Source organism: Ictalurus furcatus, chromosome 6, assembly GCF_023375685.1.
Source record: "Ictalurus furcatus strain D&B chromosome 6, Billie_1.0, whole genome shotgun sequence".
NCBI lineage: Eukaryota > Metazoa > Chordata > Actinopteri > Siluriformes > Ictaluridae > Ictalurus > Ictalurus furcatus.
In genome coordinates this window covers 12175156-12201236 of record NC_071260.1, presented here as the reverse complement: position 1 = coordinate 12201236, position 26081 = coordinate 12175156, and the positions used below count along the sequence as shown (strand labels likewise).

At 40.3% G+C, this 26081-nt stretch overlaps 1 protein-coding gene across 4 annotated transcripts in view; it reads left to right on the top strand.

The window, feature by feature from the left end:
* Positions 1-1835: 1835 nt before the first annotated feature.
* epb41l5 (erythrocyte membrane protein band 4.1 like 5) overlaps positions 1836-26081 on the top strand; it is a 58922-nt gene continuing 34676 nt past the window's right edge. The window contains exons 1-10 of one of the 4 annotated variants that reach the window (XM_053626521.1): positions 1836-2175; positions 4287-4490; positions 15820-15924; positions 17278-17320; positions 18396-18474; positions 18560-18604; positions 22108-22160; positions 23714-23834; positions 25663-25750; positions 25872-25960. In XM_053626521.1, coding sequence (XP_053482496.1) covers positions 4311-4490; positions 15820-15924; positions 17278-17320; positions 18396-18474; positions 18560-18604; positions 22108-22160; positions 23714-23834; positions 25663-25750; positions 25872-25960 — 803 coding nt within the window. In that variant the 5' untranslated portion in view covers positions 1836-2175; positions 4287-4310. Of the gene's footprint in view, positions 2176-3050; positions 3902-4286; positions 4491-15819; positions 15925-17277; positions 17321-18395; positions 18475-18559; positions 18605-22107; positions 22161-23713; positions 23835-25662; positions 25751-25871; positions 25961-26081 lie in introns of those variants that run through there. The other 3 variants (XM_053626518.1, XM_053626522.1, XM_053626520.1) reach the window with 3 other exon arrangements.

Here is a 26081-nt window from a genome sequence, read left to right as displayed (position 1 = left end):
CTTTCCACTAGATTTTGGAGCATGGCTGTGGGGATTTGCATTAAGCCACAAGAGCATTAGTGAGGTCAGGTGAGGAGGTGCAGTTGGTGTTACAGTTCATCCCAAAAGTGTTCAGTGGGTTTGAGGTCTTGGATCTGTGCAGGACACTCGAGTTCTTCCACTCCAACCTTGGCACACCATGTCTTCACGGACCTCAATTTGTGCGCAGATGCATTGACATGCTGGAACAGGTTTGGACTTCTTAATTCCAGTGAAGTGAAGTCATAAGACTACACCGTACAATTATAAGTAACCGTACAATTATAAGTAACAGTTTGGGGAAGGCCCACATATGAGTATGATGGTCAGGTCTTCACAGACCTTTGGCTATATACTGGATCTTCATGAGCTTTATGAGGTTTAAACATTTGTCATTTCTATGAAACACCATCACAGCTTTGCCCTGTTCTACCAGGTATTGTAATACCCCTTTACATCCCAGTTTTTTTTCATGATTATTTTTTTTTTATTTAAAAAGCCACACAAATTTCTCTGCTCTTTCAGCCTTGTGATCATCAAAATTGAGTTCTGTTCCTGCTCAATGAAATGCTTTGTCAAACCAACAATTAAATTCTAGTCACACATAAGTACTGCCATTGTTGCTCGCTCTTGGTCAATTAGTTACCGATGGCATACAGTACGTAGGAATTTGCTGGCTCACATTGCTGTTACCCAATGCTGTGAGTCAGGATGTAGTGAATGACCTCAGGCTACTTCACACTGGGCCAAAAGAACCTGTTTTTGAAACATGGTTGGTTTCTTTCAGGTGATCAAACCTTTCTGAGTGACCAATGGGTGGTGCTGTTGCAAAATACTGTATGACATATGCGGCACATGTCAGAATGATTCATTTCAGTCCTGTATGGTAGCATGTGTGTCTGAAAATAGATCTAATTAAAATGTGGGCAGATGTGACTAATAATATAAATATAATGATGTAGAATAGTTTAATAATAATTTATGTTAATTTAATAATAGTATTAGACCTAGATTTGCAACTCAAACCATGAATCATCAATCAATCCCAAGAGCTTTACACATAAAAGGACATTAACCGTTTAACAGCTGTAATAGGGTTTTTAACACTGAAATGACTCAGTCATGGCATGTTTCCTGCCCAGTAATGACACAAAACGATATTGATTTAAAAAGGTGATTTGTATTGACAAAATGTGATTGAGAAATGGGATGGGATGAGTCAGGGTGGGGTGGGGTGGGTTTGGGATGGTGTGTGTTGGGAACACATTAAATAGGATGAAGTGGGGTGGGATAGGATGGGATGGGATGAAGTGGGGGTGGGATGGGATGAGGTGGGATGGGATGAAGTGGGATAGGATGGGATGAAGTGGGGGTGGGGTGGGATGGGATGAAGTGGGGATGGGATGGGATGAAGTGGGGGTGGCGTAGGATAGGATGGGATGAAGTGGAGGTGGGATAGGATGGGATGGGATGAAGTGGGGGTGGGGTAGGATGAGATGAGATGAGGTGGGGTGGGATAGGATGGGATGGGATGAAGTGGGGTGGGATAGGATGGGATGGAATGAAGTGGGGGTGGGATGGGATGAAGTGGGGGTCGGATGGGATGGGATGAAGTGGAGGTGGGATGGGATGGGATGAAGTGGGGGTGGGATGGGATGAAGTGGGGGGGTGGGATAGGATGGGATGGGATGAAGTGGGGATGGGATGAAGTGGGGGTGGGGTGAGATGGGATGGGATGAAGTGGGGGTGGGGTGAGATGGGATGGGATGAAATGGGGGTGGAGGAACGGTAGCTCAACCTTTAATGTCCTGCCTAAGCTAGTGGCTGGAATTCTGGAGGAAATTTTGGGAGAGAATAATTTAATAATAATAAGAAGAAGAAGAAGTCGACAAATGCTAATTAATATTCCTTATTCCCAACGCGGGCCCTTTAAATGCAAATTCACTCGTTGGGATTTATGTGATGTCATTTCCTGACGAGGGGGGGAAAACACTCCTACATCTTTGGGACTTGTGGAAATTAGGTTGAAGTTTGTATTAGCTCTGTGTGGAAGCGCTGTATTAGTGCGATGCTGGGTGCTGGAATGGCGGACTGCAGGCGCAGTGCTGTGCTGTGAGAGGATTGTGTTTTTCTCCGGGACTTAGACAAGCCGCTGCTGTGAGTACCGCTTTGTCTCTGTATCTCTGGATCAACAAGTGGAATCGCCGTGGGCTGCTATGGCGATATTTCTCCCCACCCGTACTCCGGCAAAATCCCGCCTCCTCTACCGCGACTGGCTAGGAGGGTCCGGATTTGAGTGCTAGGATTGGTTAGATCGTTCTGTACGGGACTAATTAGCCAATCATCACGAGGGAGGCGGGTCTGTCGTAGTACGGTTGGGAAAAGAATAACGCGCTTTGTATTAAAGCAGGTCGAGCGCTTTACTGTCCCGCTCGGTAAGCCGCTGTGTAGTGAACTATGGAGGAACACATTTAATTCTAGTAAATCGCATAAAAATTAAATGTAGTTATTTGTTTTGGGAATTCACGGAAGCGTGCCAAGTATTGATTTAGTATTCTTGCTATAGCTCAGTGATTTATCTACTGCGCACACATGCAATGTTTATTGAAATATTAATCTCATCATTAGGTATTTGTTCTTCTAGAGAAAACATTCAGTCTGGTTTGTGTGAGATCTGCTTGTAGAAAATGGATGCTTGTTTGTGCGCACTGTAGATGGCAGGTGTAACCTTTCCTTGTACAGGTTCATATCTTCAGCTGATTAATAATACCTGTATGAGGAGGAGAAAAGCCCAGAAGCAGCAGGTTGGGAAAAATTAAAACCCTGACGTCTTTTGCAGACACAGATTTCAGGTACATTACACACGGAGTTTTCACTGTCCCTCCAGTGTCCCAGCTCTTTTCATGGGAAAGTCCCTAGCACACTTGACAACACCTGAAACTAATTAGCATATTCACTGCAACATCATGCTCATTTGCATACAAATCCTGTTACATAATTTTTTTTGAAGATACTTAAAAATAGAATTTCAAAATGAATAGCTTATAGCTCATTTTTTTATCAAAAGAATTCTGCAGTCAAGGCACCACAAATTATTTATGTGCTTGCAAAGTAGTATCATTTCTCTCAAGAATGCAGACTAAGAGAAGCAAAGGTAGTGAGTAGTCAGGAAACACATGAAGACATGAAGGAAATGGTTACAGATAGAATCACTGCTTTTGGTTACTTGTAAATAAGTAGAGTGTTTCAAATTATGCACATGTGGGACAAACCATGTTGATCAGAGATTGGACAATGGGAAACAGTGATTAGTGATTGGACAGTGGAATAGGCTGGGATGAAGTCGGGGTGGGAGGATATGAGGCAGGTTGGGATGAGATGGGACATTGGGAAGCAATGGTCAGTGATTGGGCATTGGGAAACGATGTTGATCAGTGATTGGACAATGGGAAACAGTGAAGTGGTTGGACAATGGGAAATAATGATCAGTGACAATGGGAAGCAACGGTTATCTGTGATTGGACTTTGGGAAACAATGAAAAGTGATTGGACTTTGGTGAAGCAATGATCAGTGATTGGACAATGGGAAGCAATGATCAATGATTGGACTTTGGTGAATCAGTGATCAGTGGTTGGACTTTGGTGAATCAGTGATCAGTGGTTGGACAATGGGAAAGAATGATCAGTGGTTGGACAATGGGAAACAATGATCAGTGGTTGGACAATGGGAAACAATGATCAGTGGTTGGACTTTGGTGAATCAGTGATCGGTGGTTGGACTTTGGTGAATCAGTGATCGGTGGTTGGACAATGGGAAACTATGATCGGTGGTTGGACAATGGGGAAACAATGATCGGTGGTTGGACGTTGGGAAGCAATGCTGGTCAGTGATTGTTGTGATTGGTTACATCAATGCTAACAAAGTAGCTGCCAGAATTAGGTCTCTTATCTGTGACGGCGTGAGCAAAACTACATGTAATTCAAATTTTTGCCATTTTATATGCGCTATTATAGTGTAGCAATTTATCCATGGTAATGGTGAGTAATTTGCGTTTTTATTTGTTTGTTTAATTTTTTAAGGTGGAATAATCTCCCTCTGGTTTTGCTGTATTTTCTGAAACCCAAATGACTCATTATGTAGCTACATATAGTTACTTAAAAATAAAATTAATGCCTTCTCGAAGTAGAAGCCATTATTCCAGCCCAGTGTAGGGCACATGTATATGTAGGTGGGGAAATTCACATTCTTCTCTTATCATCTCCCACAGGTTGGACCACATTAGAGCACAGTCATGCTGAGTTTCCTGCGGCGGACTTTGGGCCGGCGCTCTGGACGTAAGCATGCTGAGAAAGCTCGGCTCCGGGAAGCCCAGCGTGCACAAACACACATCCCTGCAGCTGGAGATGCCACGTCCATTATCACTTGCAGAGTGTCGCTGCTGGATGGCACGGATGTCAGTGTCGACTTGCCGGTAAGGGCCTTTTTGTTTGGAGTCCAGCACAGATTGGTGATTTTGCTGCGCTGACAGTCCATGACCAGGTAGGTGATTTAGTAGCTGTGTTGGAGAAGGAAAACACTGAACTGTGATGAGATGATGATCCCAGAGTCTAGTCTGTGTTTGCCTGTGTTTTCTGATCACCCAGTTTAGAAATGGTATCTTTATATGATAATTTAAAGAATAACCAGTATGTTTTTATGTTATTAAGTGAGTAAAGTTCTTGCAGAGCCAGTTGGATTGTTTTGGATTGCAGCAGGTATATCTGGCAAATGCAGTTCACTCTGACTCATTATTTAATAAATTAACTGTCACAATTTCTAGACAAGTGCTAAGTTTCTGCCTTATCAGAAATATGTCCCCCACCCCATATTGGCCAATAGCTGCCTCAGTCAATGAGTATTGAAACTCTCAGTCAGGCCTTTCCCCCCCAATACGTTTTTAGTTAAACTTTCCATATCCATGCTGTTTTGGCTAAAAAGGTGTTTAAAGTTTAACATGAACAATAAAAAATTCTAGTGAAATACAGTGATTCTGTGAAGTTGTTCTCTTTTGACCTCTATTGTTGCCTGGAGCAAGAAAGGTTCTGGAAAACTGGTTCTGAGTTTTATAATGAGTCTGCTCCATAAATTTGACATGCTTCTGACAGGAGCAGGGCGGTGGTTGTTTAGTATTTTTATTATTTAAATGACTGTTGTAGGAATGTTTTTTACTGGTTTTGTGGTCTACAGCTTCAGCATTGTAAAGGAATCCATTTAGCCTTTAGTGTCATACTTCAGTATTCAGGCCTGTTTGTGATATCCTAATTTTTTTTTTTTTTTTACCGTTTTCCCCCTTACCAATCTATCAAAACTACTGCTGCTTTTAATAAAACGAAACTTGTAATTATGTATATTAACAGTATATAGTGAGTTATAGTGATATATAGTTTGGGGAACTATACACGAATCCCACATGACTCCTTAATGTGTTCCCTAATATACAGACTTACTAATAATGTCTATTACAGTGGAGATAATTTGGAAAGACACACCTTTTGTCTAAAAAAAAAAGGGCAAAGGAATTGTCTGTAGGTCTTGGAGACAGCACAGGTATGTGGAAGTGCAAAAAACAAAACTGTGAAACCTAGTGCTGGCCAAAAAACGCAGAATATTGGAAAATGGCTTTAGTCAAGGGGATGACAAAGAAGCTGAAAGTGGTTATTTGTTTCTGCTTCTGTGTGGAGATGAGAGAACCTGTTGGAAAGACAACTGTGCATTACTTCCACCACCCGGAGCTTTATGTTAGCCTGCTAGATGAAAGTATGTTTTGTCTAGCAACATCCAATCCTTTAGGCACCTACAGGATTCTCAGGCCATGAGAAACAAGGTTCTAATAAAACTGTGCTCTTTGCATCTGGAGGAAACCAGTTAATTCATTCACTCATTCACCTTCAATAAGCTCTATCCTGACCAGGGTAGAATCCAATCCTGGCACCATGTACACACATTCACACACTTATTAACACCTAGGGGCAGTTTGGTGCAACCAGTCCACCTACTTGCATGTTTCTGGATAGTGGGAGGAGACTAGAGACCTGGAATATCCTGAGCTGAGGATTGAACTGCTGTGCCACCTTTGGAATAGTTCATCACCTGGCAAATCTGACCCTATGGTGAAGCATGGTGGTGATGGCATCAAGCTATGGGATATCATTTTTTATCCTTTTTTTTTTTTTTTTTTTTTTTTTTTTTTTAGCAGCATGGACAGTTAAGTTTGTTCAGGATTGTGGGGCAGATGAATTCACCCACACTCGAAACACACACCAGGAAGACATTGCAGGAGTGGCTTTGAGAAGAGTCTGTGACTGTCATTGAGTGGCCCGGCCACTGGATCCACAGACTTGAATCTGAAAATTGCATTACTACAACACACTGCATCCAGTTTAGTGGTGAAAAATTATATAAGATATGGAGTGTTTTGACTCAGGATTTCTTTACAGAGTATCTTACTTGCTCATGGGTCTGGATTGCAAATAGCTTTTAATTACATATGAAAATTTGTAGCTGTTGGTTTCTATGTACGTGTTTAAGTGTTGAAGGGAAGAATGCAGTTAAAGAGTCATCATGTAAGGCAGCTCTGTAATCTAATCATAGTCACTGAGCTATGGCTTGGACAGTTGCGTGTCATACAGTATAACAAACATAATATCACAATCCACTTGAACACCCAGCCATGTGATTGGCTCGATTCACTGTGCACCCAGTGGTAGCTGACTCCTCCTTTCAACTTCTTTTGCACTTGTGTTTACTATGTTCACTCATTGGCAACTTTATTAGGAACACCATACTAATACTGGGCAGGACCCCCTTTGTTCTCTGATCTCTCAGATCAACCTCAGTTGTTCTTGGCCTGGATTCCACAAGGTGTTGGAAACATTTCTCTGAGATTTTGCTCCATGTTGATATGATTGCATAATATTCATGCTGCAAATCTCCCGTTCTAGCACATCCTAAAGGTGCTCTAGTGGATTCAGTTCTGGTAACTGGGGAGGACATTAAAGTACACAGAACTCATTGCCATGGAACCATTGTAAGTTTACTTTAGGCACATTATCATGCTGGAAGTAGCCATTATAAATAAATATAAATTGTGGCCATAAAGGGATGCACATGATCAATAACAATACTCAGATTGGCTGTGGTATTCAAACAATGCTCAATTAGTATTAAAGGGCCCAATGTGAAAAAGCACTCCCCACACCATTTAGACCATTTCCACCATCTCCACCAACCTGAACTGTTGTAACCAGGCATGTTGGGTTCATGGAGTTATGCTTTTGACACCAAATTCTAAACTTACCATCTGAGTTTCGTAGCAGAAATCTAGATTCATCAGATTTCATCAGATTAACTTCCCAGTTTCAGTGAATCTCTGCCCACTGTAGCCATCCATTTCACATCCTGTGATGCTTTTCGTCTCACCATGGTTGTAAACAGTGGTTATTTGAATTACCGTAGCCTTTCTGTTCACTCAAACCGTTCTGGCCATTCCCCTCTGATCTCTCTCATCAGTAAGGCATTGCTGGCGGAAATGGGGGAATCACTGGATGTTTTGTTTTTCACGCCATTTTGTGTAAACTCCGAAGACTGCTGTGCATGCATGTTCCAAGCGATCAGCAGTTTCTGAAATTCTAAAACCAGTCTGACACGTCAAAACCATGGTCAAAGTCATGGAGATCACATTTTTCCCTATTCTGATGTATGATGTGAACATTAACTGAAGCTCCTGACCGGTATCTACATGACTTTATGCACTGTGATGCTTTCTGCACATATGATTGGCTGATTGATAATTCCATGAATGTCCAAGTGTTCCTAATAAAGTGAGAGTTTACACTATATACACTGACCTTCCTTCCAGCCCGTTTCTCTATTTCTTTAAGGTGGTCCACATACCAATGAAGCTGAATAACCGTGGTGTAGATGGAGTAATGCTGCTGCTTCCGGAGTTCTAGGTTAAGCAGTCTACTTTACAGCTGTGGTGTTGGAAACTATAGAGAGATAAAAGAGTGTGTGTTTCAGTGTGGAGATGGGAATCTTAAGGAGTTCCTCTTTAATCTGACATAAAGTGTCTGGTCTGTTCAGACTGCCATTTTCTAGACAGTTTGTTTTCTTAGGCAGCTGATATGTTCGTGGCTTTTAGTATTAATCACAGTTAGTCATATTTAGTACTATGTGTGTGATACAATCTCCAGCAGTAAAGATTGAAGTTTTATAGCTTTTCAGTCTCGTATGGAAAAACAAGGTTCCATGGTGTGGTGTGATTCTTCTAACTTTCAGGCGACTATGATTATGGTCTTTAACTAGGACTTGATCTTGCACCAATATTTCTTTAAACCAGTCGTTGCCATCTTACTCCATCTGTTGCCTTCCACTTCCGAGCTGCTTCGAGATGCAACGTTTGGAAGTTTAATTTGGTGCTCTGCATAATAGTTTGTCAAAACTGAACAAGTGTTTTGGAAACACTTTTTGTTTTGGACAAAACTACGTAGTATGTTGACTAGCTGACCTCATTTTTGCTGGCTCTGTACACAAAATATGGCCAAAAATCTTAGTTCATGTTCATGAATTGTGGTGCAGAGCCACAAGTTACGCTTTGCTGTCCGAGAGGCGTTTGAAACAGTGGGAGGTGCACATTGATTGCATTATATGGCAGGAATTTGTTTCCAAGAATGGGATGTAGCTCCAGGAATATGGGGTAGAAAGCACTTTTGATTGCCTTGATGAAGATAGTTGACCGGAAACCTGTGAAAATATTTATTTTAATATTATGAACTGAAATCTACTGAAAGATACAGAGGCATATACTAATGACATATGAGTTGGTCAAGAGTGATGTTGATCCAACAGATTTCCTACCTGAGGTAATCACTTTCAGCAATTGTTTTACATCCTTTACCAAAGAGCCTAAGGGCTGAAAAGGGCTCATTTTTTGAAGCTGTGCATGGATTCTCATACACCCACTTGTTTCAGACATCTAAAGAGGTTTTCACTTGCTTTGTACTCAAAATAGAGTTCTTGGGTGTCTCTTGTTTTGAGATTCCCTTTAATCTATAATGGAGAAGATATTGAGCCTTAGGCTGGACATACTGAATGCTCCAGTGAAATGCTAACTATGAAAGTTAAAGTAAATTCTTGATAACGTGTTCCTCTTGGCTATAACCGCGAGAACAGGAAACGGAGCAATTGATGATGAATTGTGCAGTAATTGTGGTCTATTCATATTCACTGTCAGTAACTGAATACAAGAGAATCCAGCTTTTTTGAGACTATATTGGCTTTTTTGGCAGCATGCCCCATTATTTAAACATGATCGCTGGTTATCAGACATAAGTCTTCATGAGTTGAAGCTAACACCTTTTTGTTTAATCACCCCAATATGAGATCAGTGTGCTTTCTAAGAAGGCTTAAGTCCTGCAACTGACTTGATGTCACTGAAAAATGTGCTCATTATTAATCTGTCTGCTTCATTGCCCTGTGAAATCCAAGCAATAAATTGAGAATGTAGTGCTGACTTTCAAGTTAATGCAAGTTAAATGCAATTGTTAATTAAGGTAAATTGTGTCATAATGCTGTTGAACTCTTAAATCTGATTGGTCAGGAGCTGTTGATTTATTATTTATTTATTCATACAGTAGTGCTAGCTACAAATCAGCTCATGCACAGGGACTAAAATGGCAAATGCTCCACATAATCTAATAAAAGGATTTTAAAATATACAAGAAATGTACGGTTCTAAATATGTTGAAATTAAATTAAGTTTTCTGTATTTAACATTTCTGAGAAGAGTCTCAAGTGTCATGACTTTGTAACAGTCAGTAACTTTTCTTTTGGATTAAGCACTTTGCAGTTTCAGCTTTCGCTGTAACACTTTTGCCTTATTAAGCAGTCCCTCCAGGATTTTGCAATTTTTACAATCGCAGAAATAAATGCAAAATCAAGCAAAGTCCACAATATTCTGAGGAGGTTGCAGTTTTTCTAAATTACTGCAGATTCATGTGACGTCATCAGAACGCACATTCAGTCAAAGCTCTCTTCGAGCATGAGTACAGCTAAAAGGTCTCATTTACCAACAAACATCACTGTGAAAGACCGTGTAAAATTTCGTGCAATTGCGAGTTCGCCAATTCAAGTAGTTTTCTACAAAAAAACATACAAAAAACTCTGCAAGTTGTATCGCAAATTTTGAAAAAAGCCGCATTAAAATCAAGAATTTTTGGCTGTAACAATCACAAAAAAAACCTGATTTAACTTAGAGAGGGATAAAAATGAAGACTAGTGAGGGAACAATTGTTTATAGCTGCTATAATTTTAATGCTAGCAGGAACTAACTTATCTCATGGACATTCCACAACATTAAATGTAACTATAAACTGATCAAATGTGCAATGTCCTTAATATAAAGTCACTGTGCTACATGAGAAAACACTTTGGATCATGCTTTTATTGGGAAAAAAAATCTCTGTAGTGATAACTGTAATTTTTAATTTCCGTATGTGTTTTATTATTTTCCTGTAACAGTCCATCCTATTTTTTTTTTTTTTTTTTTCTCTAAACTATTTTTCATAGGTTATTTTAGTGTTAGGAAGCTTTGTTTTCCAGGTTGGTTAAAGAATTACAGGGTCCATTTCTGCTTGACCTGCTGGTTGCACTTGAATCAGATTGAATGAATTGAGTCAGCGATTCACAGCACAAGAGCTCATAAGTTGAACTTGCCAGCACAGCTTTATAGATCCCATCATTCTGCCATTTGTTGGGAGGGCCTTTCTTCAGCTTAGGGACATGCAGAAAAGAAATAAAGGCCCGCCTGTAAATATCTCCAGCTGCACAAACATTTACTGTCTTTCCCAGGTATCTTAAAGGTGTCAACTTCTCAAAGGGTTTCCATGGGATACATCTAAGGTACTCTTAAATGCCACATCACTACCCCTCACCCAGTATGTGGTTGGCTCCACAGCACACCCATGATTCACTAATTTGACATTTCATCCAAAGAAGAGGAGCCCGGTCACATTTGAGGCTCCAGCATTCATAGGACATGGCAATGAGAGCTGTATTTCTTCAGTCTCTACCCTCCTGATGACCTGCACGCAGGAAGCAGACTGAGGAATGTAGCTGCGCCTCGGAAAGCCAGATCGCTAGAAAGACCTCAGCAGAACAATGTGAACTGGGAGTCCGTGGCTCACTGGAGTGCACAATAGGCCCTTTGTGTGAATTCCTGCAGGCACGCCGAGGTGCTCTATACACGATGCCAACTCTCTGGGGCCTGGACGAGCATCTTGCACCGTCGGTTCAGGAACAGCACGAATCCACAGACCCCCAGCTTCACAAACAGCACCCAAACTCACTACCTCAAGAAACTTGGATATTGACATATCAGCCTATCTTTTTTTTTTCTTTTTTCTCCATCTTGAAGTTATGAAACAAAAAAATAGAACTTGTCATGTTACCAATCCTTAGATTTAAAAATAATGAAAAATAAAGAAAAAGCTTACAGAAACCCTCAGCAAATCAACTCTTTATCAGAATCAAGAATTCAACAGCACAGTGGTATAAATAAAAAGAATTTACAGGTCTAAAACCTGGTGAGCACTGGGCAGAATTCATCGAGTAATAACGTTTTGTTCAGGATTCAGAAAGTAGATGGTGCTTGCGGAATTTAAATCGATCGCACAGTCCATGTGAAATTTCTACGGATTTCTTTCTTTCGTTTCAGACAGTGGTCAATGGTCAAGGCTTTATCTTTCCTTGACTGTGCAGGCTGTGACTTGTCTGACTCAGTGAAGGTGTGATAGCTCAGCAATTCATGGTCCGTAATAACTACCAGAAGGCTGCAAGATCAAATACCAATACTGCTGGAGAACTGTTGTCGGGTTGTCAACCCTAAGATGCTCAGCTGCTTTTAGATATCTACCAAATGTTTACATTAGAGGTTGATCAGTTTTGCCAGTTAATTGGCACAAATAACCGATTGCTGGAACTATTGCTTATTGGCAAAACTTCACACCGATCATTGTTCACAGTTGCGTACCAGGGCATCAGAAGAATAGTCAAAGGAGTAGCCCAAGAGCCAAGGACCACTCGGAAAGAGCTCCAGAAACACTTGGCGGCAGCAGGTGCCATCATCACAGAGAAAACAATAGGCAATGCACTCCACTGCTCACGCTCACTCTGCAAGACCCCATTATTAAAGAAAAGGCATGTTGAAGCTCATTTAAAGTTTGCTACAACTCATTTGGACAAGCCTATGAAATACTGGGAGAGTGTAGTCTGGTCAGATGAGAGCAAAATTTTGCTTTTTGGCTGTCCTACTACACGCCATGTTTGGAGAAGAAATGGCACTGCACATCACCCTAAAAATACTATACCAACAGTGAAGTTTGGAGATGGAAGCATCATGGTGTGGGGCTGTTTTTCATCACATGGTACTGGCAGACTTCATATAATTGAAGGAACGATGAATGGGGCCCTTTACTGGGAGATTCTTGAGAAGAATCTGCTGCCATCCACCAGGATGATGAAGATGAGACGTGGGTGGAGCTTCCAGCAGGACAACGATCCAAAGCGTACAGCAAAGGAAACTTTCAGTTGGTTTCAGAGAAAAAAAATCAAGGTGTTGGAATAGCCCAGTCAATCACCTGACTTGAATCCAATTGAAGAAGATTTAAAGACAATATGTTTAGAAGAACAGGGCAAAAATCACACCTGAATACTGCAGCCCTTTAATTTCTTCATACAGGAAGTGTCTTGAAGCTGTCCTTACAAACAAAAGCTTCTTCACTAAGTATTAAATAAATTTCAGTTAGCGTTCTCATTCCTGTGGCATTTCTCTGTATTACACATTTACACGTAACTAGTGTAATGTTATGTTATGTTCCACATAACTTCATTTATGGACTTTAATGTGTGTATTTCTTGAGTTTATACTGATGTCTGGTGAAAGTTTCATGTGAATAGCCTCATTGGAAATATATTTACTGAAAAAAATGTTGATGCGTTCAGTACTTATTTCCCCCACTGTGTGTGTGTATGTATGAATATATGTATGTATCTATATATGTATGTGTGTGTATGTGTGTGTGTGTGTGTGTGTGTATGTATGTATGTATGTATATATATATATATATATATATATATATATATATATATATATATATATATATATATATATATATATAATATATAAATTTTTTTTTTTTTTTTTTTTTAAAGTACAGTTTTTTTATTGTTTTTTTTTCCTTTTCCCATTGTACTGTTTATTCTACTTTGAGTGTTATTTTTTTCATTCAGTATCAGTTTTAAAAACTATTGGTAGGTTGATCAGTTATTGGTAGGTACTGCCCAACTTAGTTATCGGTACCTGTAAAATCCACTATCGGTCGACCTCTAGTTTACATGTCGATGTCTAGCAAGGCAGTGTACACCACAGGCCAAAGTGTGTGTACAATATCTCACAAAAGTGAGTACACCCCTCACATTTTTGTAAATATTTGATTATATCTTTTCATGTGACAACACTGAAGAAATGACACTTTGCTACAATGTAAAGTAGTGAGTGTACAGCTTGTGTAACAGTGTAAATTTGCTGTCCCCTCAAAATAACTCAGCACACAGCCATTAATGTCTAAACTGCTGGCAACAAAAGTGAGTACACCCCTAAGTGAAAATGTCCAAATTGGGCCCAATTAGCCATTTTCCCTCCCCAGTGTCATGTGACTTGTTAGTGTTACAAGGTCTCAGGTGTGAATGGGGAGCAGGTGTGTTAAATTTGGTGTCATCGCTCTCACACTCCCTCATACTGGTCACTGGAAGTTCAACATGGCACCTCATGGCAAAGAACTCTCTGAAGATCTGAAAAAAAGAATGGTTGCTCTACATAAAGATGGCCTAGGCTATAAGAAGATTGTCATGACCCTGACACTGAGCTGCAGCACGGTGGCCAAGACCATACAGCGGTTTAACAGGACAGGTTCCACTCAGAACAGGCCTCGCCATGGTCGACCAAAGAAGTCGAGTGCACGTGCTCAGCGTCATATCCAGAGGTTGTGTTTGGGAAATAGACGTATGAGTGCTGCCAGCATTGCTGCAGAGGCTGAAAGGGTGGGGGGTCAGCCTGTCAGTGCTCAGCCCATACGCCGCACACTGCATCAAATTGGTCTGCATGGCTGTCATCCCAGAAGGAAGCCTCTTCTAAAAATGATGCACAAGAAAGCCCGCAAACAGTTTGCTGAAGACAAGCAGACTAAGGACATGGATTACTGGAAACATGTTCTGTGGTCAAACATGGTGGTGGGAGTGTCATGGTCTGGGGCTGCATGAGTACTGCCGGCACTGGGGAGCTACGGTTCATTGAGGGAACTATGAGTGCCAACATGTACTGTGACATACTGAAGCAGAGCATGAGCCCCTCCCTTCGGAGATTGGGCTGCAGGGCAGTATTCCAGCATGATAACGACCCTAAACACACCTCCAAGACGACCACTGCCTTGCTAAAGAAGCTGAGGGTGAAGGTGATGGACTGGCCAAGCATGTCTCCAGACCTAAACCCTATTGAGCATCTGTGGGGCATCCTCAAATGGAAGGTAAAGGAGCACAAGGTCTCTAACATCCACCAGCTCCGTGATGTCGTCATGGAGGAGTGGAAGAGGACTCCAGTGGCAACCTGTGAAGCTCTGGTGAACTCCATGCCCAATAGGGTTAAGGCAGTGTTGGAAAATAATGGAGGCCACACAAAATATTGACACTTTGGGCCCAATTTGGACATTTTCACTTTGGGTTGTACTCACTTTTGTTGCCAGCGGTTTAGACATTAATGGCTGTGTGTTGAGTTATCTTGAGGGGACAGCAAATTTACACTGTTACACAAGCTGTACACTCACTACTTTACATTGTAGCAAAGTGTCATTTCTTCAGTGTTGTCACATGAAAAGATATAATCAACTATTTACAAAAATGTGAGGGATGTACTCACTTTTGTGAGATACTGTATGTGTCTGTGTTTGTCTGTCTTTGAGGGTCTCTGTGTATGAAACTTGTATTTGAACAGAAGTAAGCGCGGCATGAACAGGAGAAAGGGAGTGGCTGGTACAGCCCTTCCCCAAGCCCGGCTTGAAATAATAATTTTTTTTTTGTAGGAGCAGCATAGTTGAGGATTTGTCTTAAGTAGTGTTTATAAAGCCCTCCTGATGTATTGCAGTTTGGAACTCTTTCAAAATAGGAGCATCCATTCATCCATCTTCTATACAGCTTATCCTTCCTTCAGGTTCACAGGGGAACCTGGAGTCTATCCCAGGGAGCATCGGGCACAAGATGTGGTACACCCTGGACAGGGTGCCAGTCCATCACAGGGCACACTCACATACACACTCACACACCCATTCATACACTACGGACACTTTGGACATGCCAATCAGCCTACCATGCATGTCTTTGGACTGGGGAGGAAACCGGAGTACCCGGAGGAAACCCCCGCAGCACGGGGAGAACATGCAAACTCCGCACACACATGGCCCCGGCGGGAATCGAACCCCCAACCCTGGAGGTGTGAGGTGAACGTGCTAACCACTAAGCCACCGTGCGCGAAATAGGAATATGCAACAGCTTAAAACAACATTGTGGTCCCTTTAGTGCTTCCTCTGAGTGAATATCTAATTTTCATTGTAAACTGTCTGAAGTTCACGACTCTTCTTTCATCGATGATGAATGTAATAAACAAGGCCTTATTCTTCAAAGATGAAGTCTGAAGCTGCTTCATGTCTCAACAGAAAAAAGCCAAAGGTGAGGAGCTGTTTGACCAGATCATGTATCACCTGGATATCATTGAGAAGGATTACTTTGGTCTGCGCTTCATGGACTCCGCACAAGTGCCGGTAAGAGCCGCATCTGTAATATCTGACAAAATGGGCGTGAAGGTGTTGGTTCTAATATTAGTTACGATGTAAAATTCTTAAAATTTTGTGGCAGTAAGGAGTAAAGCATGGGGGCGTGCTGTTATAGGAAAAGAAGCAGTGACCTTCAATAAATTATTATATAGTATTTTATTCTTCTTATACCACAACAATTAGTCAAGAATTAAATTTTTTATTTTAGTTTAATATTGTTTATTAAGTGTAATATTGTTGAACCTCATCAAACCAAGCTAATTCCTGTTATCGCTTACATTATAACGATATCATTCCATCACCAGCCTCTCTTTTTGTCTGTCTCTTTTTCTTTCTTCCATCCTTCCAGTCTTTCTTTAATTCCCTGTCTCTCTCATTTCTTTTTCTTCCTTCTTTCCTTCCTTCCATCTCTCTCCCTTCATTCTGTTCTTTCTTTCCTTCCTCCCTTCCATCCTTCTCTCTCTTCCTTCCGTCCTTTCTTTCTTTTTCTTCCTTCCTTCAGTTTTCTTTATTTCCGTCCTCTCTTTCGTTCTCGCTCTTTCTTCCTTTTCTTTCTTTTTTCCTTCCATCCTTCTTTCTCTCTTCCTTCCTTCCGTTCTTTCCTTTCTTCCTTCCTTCATTCTTTCTCTCTCTTCCATCTGTCCTCCTTTCTCTCTTTCTTTTTTCTCTTGAAGACCAAAATAAAACTGCAGCTTTGTCGTGTTCCTGAGAAACCGCAAAGCCGTCCATCGTGAAGCTCTCTATCTGTTACAAAGCGCTGACACCGGAGACTCCGTGTATTTGATTGTTGAGAATCCGCTCCACATGTTCCTGTGTATTAGCTGTTACAATAGAAATCTTAATGTATAAGCTGTGTTGAACTACTAGCAGCCAGAACTACCGAGCTGTACTGTTATAGACAAATAAACAACACCTTCTGAACATTCAGAATCGAAATCAACAGTGCTGTTGTGTAATTATGTCAGAGGTTATGCTGAGCCTCTTTTATAATATAGAAACTGCTTGATGCAGACATTGGGAAAATACAAAACAAATGAGGTAACACATCAGTTAATAGTCAGTGTGTTGGACGGAATGGGGAGAGGGAGAGAGGGGGAGGGAGGGGAAGACTGATGAAAGGAATGTGGGGGAGAGGAGACGGAAGAATTGAAGGTCTCGGTCTCATCAGCACAAGTTCTCTCTTCCTCTCCCTCTGTCTCTCTCTCTATCTCTGTCTCTCTCTTTGCCTGCTCCTCTACTTGTGTGTCAGAACAGTAATTCTGTAAATGTCACGTGCAGAATGCTTCTCTGATTCTGCTCCTGATCTAATGCACTGATGTCTGATTATTTATGTCTTTGCAGCACTGGTTGGATGTGACGAAAAGCATTAAAAAGCAAGTCAAAAGTAAGTTATCTGCAGTGCCTCCGAAACATCATTTTTAAAATGATTTCCTTTTTATTATATCCTGCGCTTGCATTAGAGTGGCTCATGCTCTACTGGAGGAAAAAAAACACTCTGCTAGACATGTGCCTGTAGGACTTACCGGGACCGAGCTGTGTGTGAATGAAGAGAACGAGCTGGACTTCTTACAGGAGACTCTCTGACTCTTTCTTTACATCCATCAGCGCTCATCTTGAGTCTGACCTCTAGCCCATTTTGTTTTTATAAGTCCTGCACTGAGGTCATTTGTCATGTCATGTCCAGTATAAAGAGTTCAGCAGTTTGAGTCTGCAAGTGTGTTTTAGTTTATTAAAGATTTTAAAAAATCTGCTTTGTATTTATTGTTTCCTAAAACATGTAATGTTCCCCTCAATACCGTTTTAAACTCTGAATATTTTAATATTTCATTTTTGTTACATAGCGTCTATTAATTCATTTATCTATCTATCCATTCATCCATCCATCCTTTTTTTTACTCTTTCTTTCTTTCTTAATTCATTCCTCCCCTCTCTTTTTCTTCTTTCTTCTTTCTTTTTCTTCTTTCTTCTTCTTTCTTTTTCTTCTTTCTTTCTTCCTTCTTTCCTTCTTTCTTCCTTCTTTCCTTCTTTCTTTCTTCCTTCCCTCTTTTTTCCTTTCATTCTTTTTCTTTCGATTTTTATTCTTTTTCTTTTTTCTTTCTTTCTTCTCTCCATTTTTTTCTTTCTTCTTTCTTTCTTATTTCTTGATTTCTTTCTTCCTTCTCCCCTTCTTTTTCTTTTTCTTCTTTCTTTCTTTTTTCCTTCCTTCCCTTTCTTCCTTTCTTTCTTTCGTTCTTTATTTCTCTCTGCCTCCCTTTCTTTCTTTCTTTCTTTCTTCCATCCATACATAGTGCTGATTTGCTGTTTTTTAATAGGATAGAGGTCTTTGTGATTAACTAGAAATCATTTTCCTGTTTTAAATAATTAATCAAACAAAAGTAAACAATTGTAAAAAAAAATAAATAATAATTTTTAGTTGCCTTCCTGCTTCTGACTTGTTCTGTTTGTCTTCCGTGCTTCAGTCGGTCCTCCGTACTGTCTCCACATGCGGGTTAAGTTTTATTCCTCCGAGCCCAACAACCTACACGAGGAGTTAACACGGTGTGTTTCTGCTTTACTTTCACTTTAAATTATTGTTTAAGTGCAAAATGGGCTTCCAGACTGACCGTTTCTGACTCTTTCTCAGATACCTGTTTGTGCTGCAGCTGAAGCAGGACATCCTCAGTGGCAAGTAAGCAAAAGCCTTCAGATGTTTTACTGTATTTTCATTAAAACACTTTCCCTGTACTGCTGCCCACTTTATTTCTGAAGATCCCTATAGTGTAGAGATTGCTGCATTACTGTGGTTGTTTTCTATTGTGCATGTGTTGGTGTTGAGCTTCTCAGGGGAAAAATGTTTTAATTATTTACACCCATAAGCAGTGTTTGTAATTTTTCCGTACCAGATGTCTCTTTTTTATGATGTGTTTATTTTCCTCTATTTAATCATAATTGGAGGACTGTGTTGCCTTAACATTTTAATGCTCTGTAAATTATTCATGCTATGACATGCATACTTGGCATGCTAATATGACTTTATCTAGGATTTAAAACCCCTGCAGAAGTGATGTCAAGGGCTTAGGCATGTAGCTAACCAAGAAAAATAGTTTCTTTCTTTTATTGCTTTATTTATAAAGCACAATTATACCTAACAGTTGACCAATGTGCTGTACAAAGATAAAAAATAATATACAGTGCCCTCCACTAATATTGGCACCCTTGGTAAATATGAGCAAAGAAGGCTGGGAAAATTTCTCTTTATTGTTTAACCTTTTGATCTTTTGTTTAAAAAAAAAAAAAAAAGCAAATACTCTGCACTCATGGATATTAAACAACTGTAAACACAACACAGCTTTATGAAAAAAAAAATCTTTGTTAAATATGTGTGCAATAATTATTGGCACCACTATGAATTCATATGAGAAAAATATATTTTAAGTATATTGCCATTGATATTTTACATTTGTTTTAGTATGCCTGGGTGACTTGGAACAGGAAATTGTTCAACCATGGCTTCCTGTTTCACAGGGGTATAAATATGAAGTAACACATAGGCCAAATTCCCTTAGTCATTCATAACAATGGGTAAGACCAAGGAATATAGCTGTGATGTGCAGCAAAAGGTTGTTGTGCTTCACAAAATGGGAAGTGGCTATAAGAAAATAGCAAAAGCATTGAAAATGCCCATTTCCACCATCAGGGCAATAATTAAGGAGTTCCAGTCAACTGAAAATGTTATGAATCAGCCTGGAATTGGACGTGTGTCTATATTGTCTCAACGCACTGTGAAGAGGACTGTTCGAGTGGCCAAAAATTCTTCAAGGATCACAGCTGAAGAATTGCAGAAGTTAGTTAGTCTTTGGGTCAGAAAGTCTCAAAAACTACAATACGAAGTCACCTACATCATCTCAATTTGTTTGGAAGGGTTTCAAATAAAAAGCCTCTACTCTCATCCAAAAACAAACTCGAGGATCTTCAGTTTGCCAGACACTACTGGAACTTCAAATGGGATCGGGTTCTATGGTCAGATGAAACCAAAATAGATCTTTTGGTAATAAACTCCAGAGGTGGTTTTGGTGCACACAGAGAGGTAGCCATATGGAAAAGTACCTCATGCCCACGGTTAAATATGGTGGTGGCTCTTTTTGTAAGTAACACTTTTATTGATTCACAAGTTAACACAAAGAGACAAACAACATATATAATGAATCAAACTATTTTAACATAAATCCCCACTATAACCCCTCCCCCTACCAACCTCCCACCCCACCCCGGTCCCCCCACGAACACCCCTGTGGTCAATAGACATATCCAAAAAAAAAATAATAATAATAATAAAAATAATAATAAAAAAATGCACACAATAAGGAAAAAAAAAAGGAAAATACAATAATCAAGTATAATCATAGACTAAACTATAAATTATACTTTCCACCGCCCCTCCTCGAGAGTCCCCCAAAAACGCCAAGTAACTGCTCCATTTCTTCCTGAAGGAATTCCCAACTCCCATCCTTCTGCTCGACCCCTCCTCAAAGGCAGCCACCCTCCCCATCTCCACACACCACTCTGGAAACGAGGGCGCTCCATCTGATTTCCATCCCCTTAAAATAACCTGCCTACCAATCATCACACTGGTCAAAACCCAATCTTTTTTGTACCTATCCTCCAATTTCATGACCTCCCCATCTCCCAAAATACAGAGTCTAGGGCAGAACGAGATCTGAGTGTTCAATATCTCACATACAAAGCTCTGCACCTTCAACCAAAATTCTTGGATCTTATGACACCCCCAAAAAACATGGGTGGTGTCTCCATCTTCTGAATGGCATCACCAGCAGGTGGGTGTGTCTTTAAGACCAAGCCTATACAATTTAGAGGGGGTCCAATAGAACCGATGTAAAATCTTAAATTGTATAAGGCGCACCCTTGCATCTCTAGATGCAGTTTTTATCTTTTTTAAAATCCTAGCCCACTCTCCCTCCCCCAATTCCAAATTTAAATCTTTCTCCCATAATCTCTTGAGAGTGGTCGAGACTCCGTCCCCTAGACTCTGAATCAATAAGGAGTAATACACTGATGCTTCATGTCCTCTTCCAAAAGCAGAAATCACCTCTCCCAGAGTATCTGCTGCTTTAAGGGGGTGCATGCTACTCCCAAAAATAGTACAGAGCAAGTGGCGTAGTTGAAGATACCTAAAAAACTGAGATCTGGGGATCCCAAAATGTTGAACCAATTTTTCAAAAGATATCATCACACCACACTCATAAAGATCACCGAGTGTATTAACCCCCCTCGTGATCCACTCTGACCAACAAAAAGGGGACTTATTAATACGTAGTTTGGGGTTTAGCCATAGGCTCGAGGCAACATTGAGATAAATGGTGGTGGCTCTTTAATGCTTTGGGACTGTTTTCTACCAGAGGACCTGGACATTTTGTTAAGAAAAATGGCATCATGGACTCCATCAAATATCAACTAATATTAAATGAAAACCTGACTGCGTCTGCCAGAAAGCTTAAAATGTGCTGTGGTTGGATCTTCCAGCAGGACAATGATCCAAAACATGCATCAAAATCAACACAAAAATGGTTTACTGAGCACAAAATCAAGGTTCTGCCATGGTCATCCCAGTCCCCTGACTTGAACCCCATAGAAAACCTGTTGGGTGAACTGAAAAAGAGTCCACCAGCATGGACCTCGAAATGTGAAGGATCTGGAGAGATTCTGTATGGAGGAATGGTCTCAGATCCCTTGCCATGTATTCTCCAACCTCATCAGGCATTATAGGAGAAGACTCAGAACTGTTATCTTGGCAAAGGGAGGTAGCACAAAGTATTGACTAAAAGGGTGCCAATAATTGTTGCACACCGATATTTAACAAAGATTTTTTTGATAAACCTGTGTTGTGTTTGCAGTTGTTATATCTATGAGAGCAGAGTATTTTTGTGAATTCTTTTAACAAAAGGTTAAACAATAAAGACAATTTTTCATAGCCGCCTTTGCTCATGTTTACCAAGGGTGCCAATATTAGTGGAGGGTGCTGTATATACCAAACATGAAATTTAAATATCCAACATGCCTCAACTATCAATTTCCCACCTCATAATGTAACATGATATTTGGTTAACTCACTATGGGGGGGAAGTCATGCGCAGGAATAGGAAGCTAACAAAACTGTGTTGTGATTAAACCCAGGTTAGAATGTCCCTTCGATACAGCAGTGGAGCTGGCAGCCTTTTCTCTGCAGGGTAAGTCAAGACAGGAAATGCTGTATGAATTGAATTTCTTTGCTTTAGAAAAGGTAAAAACTGACTCTAGGGACCCTTTTAGTTTGAAAGAGTGTGCCTTCATCTTCAAAAACCCTTTAAATGTAGATCAAACAGTGAGGAAGCTATTGAAGAAAAACTGTTTGAATATCTGTACAATTTATTTTCAGTCTTTTTACAACATTTTTTTTTCTTCACAAGTCTCATTCAGTCCTCATTCAGTCCTTCCAGGATTTTGTGATCGCAGAAATTAACGCAAAACTCCGCAATATTTGGCGGCGCTTGCAATTTTTCAAAATGACCGCAGATTTGGGCCAAAACGCATGGTGACGTCATCGCATTCACACATTCAGTCAAAGCCCTCTTCAATTTATGTGCATCAAACATAAGTACAGCTAAAAGGTCTCGTTCACCAACCAACATCACTGTGAAAGACACATTCAGACTTGATCTGCAGGTAGTCATAGTGTAACCCTTGTGTGTTTTAGAATGCAAAGTTCCCTCCATATCAGCTTTTTTTTTTTCTTCTTTTTTTAAAATCGCAGCTCATGTGCCAAGCCTTTGTTCCTCAGAGTGCGATCTATGTGGGAACAGAGCATGTGGCTTCTTTAATCCTCTTTACTATGCAGTGTAGGAGTGTCCTCACTGGCACTGGAAGCTGTGTACACGGATCAGAGCAAGCTCAACAGACCCTCCCTTTTCCCTTCCTCTGCCTTATTCTGCTTTTGCTGGCCAGTGGGGAAATGCTCACTTAGAAACCACACTTGGAAAAGATATTGCACATTTGTAGATTCCTGCTAATGGAGAACAGCAGGGTAGACATGTCATTACTGTGGATTAACTACTGAACAAGGCCAATGAGATCTACTGAGGAATGTCTTTAAGAGACTCAACAGATTTAGATTTGGGGAATAAATACATCATTAATATAGGATGAAATTTGCATTGCATATGTATGCATATTGCATATATCTTTTTTTTTTTTTTTTTGTCCCTCTCTGAATCACTCGTTTTCTCGCTCTCCTAACCTTCGTCTACCTCTTTGTTTGCCAGCTTGTTAGGGCAGCGTTGGGAAGAAAGGCCCCATAATCCAGAACCCAACTCTTCATCCAGCACCGTACTCTTCATTCACACACTATACTCTGGTTGTCCAAAATCACTCTTTATTGTAGGATTTTTGGAAGCAAATAGATTTTATACACCTGCAGTAAAATGTAAAAAGCTATCGCATGACATTTTTCGTCATCATAAATCTCTTCGGACTATACTGTACACCATAACTGATAATCTATTCATTGGAAAATAATAAACTTTGGTGTAGTATCAGTAACTCCGCTTTACATCAGGCTGCATCACACCACCCCATAATCGATTTGATTATTTCCCTATAACACCACGCCACAAAGTGTTTTATTCCTTACTTATCATGGGCATTTTTTTGGTGCCAATTCTCTATAATCTACAAGTCAAACAAGTGACTGTCCAGCTCCACTGAGCACTCAGTTATTAACATTTAACCTCTTGACCCCTCTCAGCTGAGTTGGGCGATTGTGACCCTGCAGAGCATGGCCTTGACCTTGTGTCGGAGTTCCGCTTTGTCCCGGAGCAGACGGAAGAGATGGAGGTGGCCATCTACAACGCCTGGAAAGAGTGCAGGTAACTGTGGCAGAGTTCACTGTATAAAACAAATGGACAGCGGCATCAAGACAGGAAATGGGAAGCAGGTGAAGGAAGCTTGGATGTCATCCATAGGCTATCACCTTGGATTATGTCTGTATCTTCCCTGTCTGTTCTCATGGGGAACTGTTAACCCTGCTGCTTTGGGTGTGAGTTATGACCACTCATGCCAGATGCAGTAGTGTGTAATCTACACAAGATGTGGACGGTCCTGATGGATCCCGCTGGGTGCGTTGCTACATACTGCATGCAACACATTCATTTCAACCACTGTTTTAAAAGGCAACGATTCAATAATCGTCAAATATTGAATCATTGCTTTAAGAATTTAAATCTAATTGTGTTGTGTGCCTGAGGTATTCAGCCCTACGTTTAAGTCATTTATAGTTAAATCCTCTACTTTTGCATATAATGTTATAAGTAGGGCTGAGCGATATAACAAATATATCATATCACGATAGTTGAGGACATTTCTATGGTACACACTGTTTATCACGATATATAATTTAGCTAAAAACTGTCCGCAAAACAGTAGTAAAATAAACAAAAACCGTTAAACTGACTTTGATGATACTTTTCTTTAATGCCTACAACGATAAAGAAGTTTTAAAAAAAAATCTAATTAACAGCGTCCATTCAGTACAATTTAATTTAATTTATTTTGAAAAAATCACCATACCAACAGTATGTCAGAGAAGTGTATTGTGTAATCATTTATCATGATATCGATATTATATTGATACATCACCCAGCCCTAATTATAAGAGATGATTGTTAAAGTCTAGTGCATAAGGGATTTAACAAACAGTGGTCTGGGGAAAACCCTTTGCAAGTCACTGTGACCGAATTCTCACAAACAGCCAAAAAGGATGAACAATCTGGGTTTATGTGCCCATAACATATACCATATGTCCAAAAAGTATGTGGACCCCTGACCACCACACTCGTGTGCTTATTGAACATTGCATTCCAGATTTATTCCCCTCTTTTACTCTTCTGGGAAGGCACTCTACTAGATATTGGAGCATAGCTGTGGGGATTTCTATTTTCACACAAGAGCATTAGTGAGGTCCCTTAGTTCCAGTGAAGGGAAATTGTAATGCTACAGGATTCAGAGACATCCTATACAATTGTGTGCTCCCAGACTGGTGTTTATGGAAGACTCGCATGAACAGTAGGTGTGATGCTCAGGTGTCCACATACTTTTGGCCTAATAGTGTATTTGAACACTAAGACTATATTTTCATAAATATATTTCACCAAAATGAAGTGGGAATGTTTTTTTTATTCCCCCTTTCTTTCTTTTTTTTTCTTTTCATTTCCAATCAGTCTATTCTATCGATTGGGGTGTATAAGGAACCAGTTTAACAAATGCGGAAGTAAATACAGTCTACCTAATAAATGTAAAACCTTGCTGGCTAAGTGAGCTAATGAATGTCATGCTTTGATCAAGTTGAGTTCTGTGGAGTTCAGCTTTCTCTGCAGTTTTCTCTTTAAAACGCTAGAACATCTTTTTGAGATACTGTACATGCCAAAGGGAAAGTTCAGGAATGTCTGTAGTTTTCAGAACTATACACAGTAGAATATTTCACCATGTGAAGAGTTTTCCCAGGCAGCAACACATATTTGCTTCTGATTAAGCTAGTCTGTCCTTAAATCACTGGTATCCTGTTTAAATGCTTCCTTTCAAATGAACATGATTCAGTATCATTTCATACTGAGTTATAGGGTCAGTCAGGCTGAAAGCCTCTGTAAGTCCCTAGATAACTGTGACAAAGTTCCTCTACCGAATCTCACTATCTTCCAGGGGCCAGATGCCTGCACAGGCTGAGATAAACTACCTGAACAAGGCCAAGTGGCTGGAGATGTATGGGGTTGACATGCATATGGTTAAGGTAAGCATGACGTGTTCCTCAGAAATGTGGGTATAGAATCGCAAAAAAACCCCCCACAATTTCAAGTGTGGCTCTTCCAAATCTGTGTGTATCCAGCAAGTTTTGTTCATTCTACCTCCAGGCCAGAGACGGAAATGAATACAGTTTGGGACTGACACCCACTGGAGTGCTCGTATTTGAGGGCGAAACCAAGATCGGCCTGTTCTTTTGGTAAGACGATTGTAGTGGAGTAGTCAGATCTGCAGTGTTGGTGTTTTTTTGTTTTTGTTTGTTTTTTTTTTTTTCCTCCCCCCCACCCCCCTAAGCATTTTGTGTGTACATGTTTTCTGCA